Genomic DNA, 5,281 nt, shown 5'->3' on the forward strand with positions numbered 1-5,281 from the left:
TAATAATATAACATAATAGAGCCTAATTCTTTTCCATAAGCCATCTTGCGCCTCCGGGAGCTGAGCCGAAAGTGTAGTGAGCAGATTTATGTAATACCACAGATGCAATTAGCTGCGAGTACTCCAGAGCTGTGCGGCAGCCAAAAGATCTTCTTCCCCGCATGGCCGATATCTATTCTCTCTAGCAGGCCCAAAGCTTCCATATCCCTCGCGGTTGGGGTCTTTTTCTCTCAAAGTTTCTGTGATAAATACTAAATCAGCGGTATAATGGATTATGTATGTGAAGACCTGTGACTATCACGTTATTTAATAAGAGAAGCAACAACTCGATTCTGCAGCTTATAAATAGCCCAATAGTATCAGATATAACTCCTGCAATTGCTTTCCGAGTCTGTGCACGCACATGGATGATGGTAACCAAATGTTATCTCACGAACGGAAAAAAATCGAAAAGAATGAAGAAGATAATGGTCATGAGCCAAAGTTGACAATTGACCCTTTTAATTTGTCACCAACTAGCAGAAAGGGAACAAGTATTCCCAGCCCAAAGCGACCCCTTACAAAGCCACATCCTAATCTTCTTAATATCGGTATGACTTTTTCATCTGTAAACTTGGAGAGCATGCTTTAATTTGACTTTTATCTGCCAGATCCTAATGCAACTTTAGCAGCGATCAGTGCACGTTTAGCCACCTTAATTTCTGCCCCCGAGACTGAATTTGCGCGAGTTAACCGAGAAACTCATGTTGCAATGACGAACGGATCAGTTTTTGTCGATAGCCATGGAAAAAAATTGATGCCACAGAGTAATTTTGAGGATCAATCACACTTCATCTCTACGAATATTTCGAGCCCAACATCGAAAGATGTCATGACCCCGGCTCTGTATGATTCTATAATTGCTGAAGAATGGGTTAATTTGCATCTTGAGACAAACAAAGCCTTTCTTCTTCCGGTTGGTGACACCATTTCGACAATGAAAAACCCAATAGTTGATAATGACGACGAATTGGTGCTCGATTCAGAAGTATTCGTCTTTCGTAGAGGAGGTGATGGTGGTCCCCTTGGGAGGGCAGGAATGGATCGCGGCTCTATGTACCGGATGGGCATGTCAAAAGAGTTAGTGGATCGGCTTTATCGTGCACTTTATGTATACACAAATGGTTTCCATAACCTTATTAACGAAATTGCTTCTCACTGTTCTCCACAATTCGAAAGTCATGTATCCTCCAACGTATGGCTTGCGTTTCTTCAACTGCTAGAGCAATGCGAACATGGTAAACACGAGATAGCGTTGCTTAAGTTCAAACAAGCAGCGCAGAGCGCTCAGGATCAGCTTCAATCAAAATGTCAACGAGATATTATCCTCTTAGATTCTCAATTGCGTAGTGCACAGTCTGCATTGATAAACGAGATAGCTACTGGGGCAGAAAAAACGGCACATATTTCAAAATTAGTCGCAACCACGACAGAGTCGACGCTAAAGGTGGGCTTTGGTCTGTCTTTTTAATGTTGAGTAAGCCTGGGGTTGAACGATTATATTTGTGGTATTAGATTGCGGAACAAGAGGAAGAGCTGGCAGCTCAAGCGGAACAGATACGTCTTCTCAAACTGGAAATCTTGGTTCATGAAGATGAGGAGAGAAAAGTTAAAGAAGATCTTAATGATGCCCGGAGGAGATGCGATGTAGCGAATTCGGCAAGAGTGAATGCCTTGACTGACCGTAACGCGAAGGACGAGGAAATTCGAGAATTATCAAATCATTTAAAGCGATTTGAAGCCGAAAAAACGAGCTATGCGAAACGGGTGCGTGACACGTTGGTCTCAAATCAAGATATACGGACCAAAGCCGACCGACTTAAGCAAATTATTGTCGGTCTTCGGATAGAAACAGACAAGGCTTATGCGGAGAAGCAGAGCTTGCAAGAGCAAGTTGAAAAGGCTCAGCTTGAAATTTGTCGCCTTCAAGCTCTACGCGCACAGAGTGATAGGGAATTTGTTGAAAATCAGAACAAGCACAACCAAACGGAAGCGCAATTGCGAATGATTGCAGTGAATTTTGACAAGGAAGTTGAGCATAATGTTAAGTACCAGCAAGAGATTGCTAATTTAACCGCTCAGATCGTTGAAGAAAAGGAGCGAAGTAAAGCATGGGAAATAAAGTGCAATATTTTGACCGCCGAAAAGCTTAATGCAGGCATGCGGGAACAAGACAAACAGCAAATTGAGTGTCTATTAGATCAAAAAACTGAACTTGAAGCGGTTGTGGAAGCGAACACACTTGATCAGAAGAGAAATGAAGAGCAGATTCAAACACTTAATTTGTCGATAGAAGCTTTGAACACTGAATTACAGCACACTAAACGTGTATTTTCGACGGGAGAGCAGGCATTTCTTCATTCTGAACGCACATGTGACCAGTTGCGACTACAGAATCAAGAGCTCGAGAAAAACAACGTAAAAGCCAAAAAGAAGTATGTAAGAAATTCTCAAATTTATGGCATCTAAACTCTCAGTACATTTTGCATGCGCAGTATAGCGTCGTTAAAGGAACGACTGAAGATGCACGAAAAAGCTGCAAAAGAGCAGATCACAAAACTTGAGGTAGAAATCAAGGTTACCAGTGCCCAGCTTCGTGAGACAACATACATCAATAATGACAACATTGCTCGAGTCGAGCAGTTGACACATACTCTTTTGCAGTTGGAGAAGGAATTGGCTGGCTCAAAAACTCGCACTGAAGAGCTCTCGAAGCAAGTGGCGATAATTCAGGCCGAGAAGGAAGGTATGCAACGTAGCCAAGACCTGGCAACCTCAACCTTTCAAAAAACCATCCACCAGTTTGCACATTCGTTGCAGATCATGTTGACACTCGTTAAGGTTGATGAATTTCCTTTGGATGAAGCGATACGAGAGTTATTGCAAATGGTTCAGGACACGTTCGGAAAGGAGCTGAATCTTGACAAATTGGTTGAAGATGATGATACTCCTGTCACGATAGAACTTGAAGTACAGGAAGATGTGACAAAGGAGGAACACGCGAGTTGTCTGAAGCGAGCTTCCGTATATAGAAACAGTGTGGAAGGCATTAACAATGACGAAGAATCCAACAAAAGCTCACATTTACCTTCACACAACACGTGTGCGGAGAAAACGTGTACTCAGCACGAAATTATTCGTATGAGTCGATTTCGAAAGAGCAAGTTAGACCATCTTGTGACCAAACTTCAAAGTAAAATCGCGTCTAACGAGGAGCAAGTGGCAAACTTACAAAGTGCTATAATGGACCAGACAAGAGAAATATATCAACTGACTTCTACGACAAGGCAGCAAACTTGTTTAATCGGGAAGTCAGAGTGCCAGAAAGAAATGTTGCAGTCGGATCTCGAGATGACAACGCTGAAGCTGATCCAAGTTTTTGCTGAGAAACAAGCGGTTACCTCTGATTTAAAACAAGCTCGTCTTGACCAAGCGCTTAGTGATAATCATACTTTTCAAGTCCAAGTAGCGCTAGCAACGCTGCGGCGTGAGTATGACAAGCAGGTAATTGTAGATGAGGACGCACTGGGTCACATGTGGCGTCTACACGAGCACAATCTGTACATGTGCTCGTTGCGACGAAACAAAGACGTGCAAGCGACTGCTACCCCCATGGACCAAACAACACAGACTCTTGTTCCACAGCGGAATCCAGCTTTAGAACGACCTCGAGTGCCATCTCAATTGATTCCGTCGGAAGACTACGGGTCGTCCGAAAAGCTTCTTCAGAAAATTAGCCGAGCGACACGGGAGCTGCTCCCAGGCGTAGCTCACGAAATGGATCTTCGTTTCCAACATGAAAAGTCAAAGCTAGAACAACAGCATGAAGGAAACAACGCCTCATGCCATCTTAATGTCCATTCGCGTAACCTTGCACAGGCCAGTCAAAATTGCCGACAACGTCATTTTGGGAAATTCTGGACCATTGCGTCAGATAATGAGCTTGGGGTTGCAAAATTACCACCTGTAAACGTGAAAAGGATTTCGGCTTTCCCGCCATCACATGTGGTTTACCACGTAAATGAGTTTGGTACTCGACAAAACGTGTTGGTTTCCCCAACTCAAGTTCCGTTTGTTGCGGAAAATCGAGCGCGTCGCTCGCTTTCTCCTCGGCCTCCTCTACAGATCTCGCACGTACAAAGGCCAATACCTTGTAACTCAAGTACTGTCAAGGGATCTTCTGGTAACGACTTACGGTACGAGACACAGGACGAAGAGCGCGTAGAATCTGGTGAGGATACCCAACCACAATATATTGGCAGTCTTGATTTCTTGACATCTCAGTCTTCACCCACTCGCAACAACATCAATATGCAAAGCTCCAATCGCAAAGTTGTGCGTGAAATTTCGTGGATCACTGGGTCACGTAACAGCCCTACGCCACATCTCATAAAAGACCACAGTGACGAATATGGCAGTTTGTCTTTTCCAGACAAGACTTTGAGCGACGGAATTACATCAAACCGCCTGGCTGCTGTTGTGAGTATGCACAATCGCGAGAAATTGTCATTTCAAGATGCTACATGGCGAGCAAAGACTGAAAGTTCTCGACACTTTGTAAATTTTAATCATGACGATAAAGAACATGAAGTACGAAGTGAAAGTACCACCAACACTGACCTCGCGATGCAAGATCGATACGCACAGCTCTTTCCAGGTGTGCTATACCCTATTATACCCAACTTATGATGTTAACGTAACATATGCAAAATGAGGCTTATGAGCTCAATCATTTCAAGAAATGCTAAAATTGTATATCATATGTATATTTCATTCGAAGTCGAATAAACAAGTATTGCCTTAACAATTGAGAGCATAGTCGAATATCATCATAACACATATTATGTGTTGGATACTGTAAAAAAATCATTTATAAAAACAAGGAAAGTATGAAATATGTCGTGGGTGTTTGCACTGCCTATTAGATATATCGGGTGAGTTCAAGTTCTTGTCCACCTGTGAAGGGGAGTCTGGATATAGCAACCACGTCTAGTAACGGAAAACTCTCAACACCGCAATGGCGACCATCTTGGTGACTATTATCACCTTCATGGAGGGTCTCCGACTCGCAACCCGACTCTTATCTGAAAGTGTTCGGTCTCATAACCGCGAGGGACATGGAAGCTTTGGGCCTGCTATGCAGGGAAGAAGATCTTTTGGCTGCCGCGCAGCTCTGGAGTACTAGCAGCTAATTGCATCTGTGGTATTACATAAATCTGCTCACTACACTTTCGGCTCAGCT

General features: G+C 43.4%; 1 protein-coding gene across 1 annotated transcript; it reads left to right on the forward strand.

The window, feature by feature from the left end:
- Positions 1-403: 403 nt before the first annotated feature.
- On the forward strand, positions 404-4,728 carry PHALS_10258 (uncharacterized protein; the record flags this gene model as incomplete). The annotated part of the gene is made up of 4 exons (XM_024725650.1): positions 404-590; positions 651-1,486; positions 1,555-2,474; positions 2,535-4,728. 4 exons carry the CDS (start codon positions 404-406, stop codon positions 4,726-4,728), a joined length of 4,137 nt encoding a protein of 1,378 aa, XP_024576405.1.
- Between the last annotated feature and the right edge of the window lie 553 nt (positions 4,729-5,281).

This window comes from Plasmopara halstedii (genome assembly GCF_900000015.1).
Source record: "Plasmopara halstedii genome assembly, contig: Scaffold_470, whole genome shotgun sequence".
Taxonomy (NCBI): Eukaryota; Oomycota; class Peronosporomycetes; order Peronosporales; family Peronosporaceae; genus Plasmopara; species Plasmopara halstedii.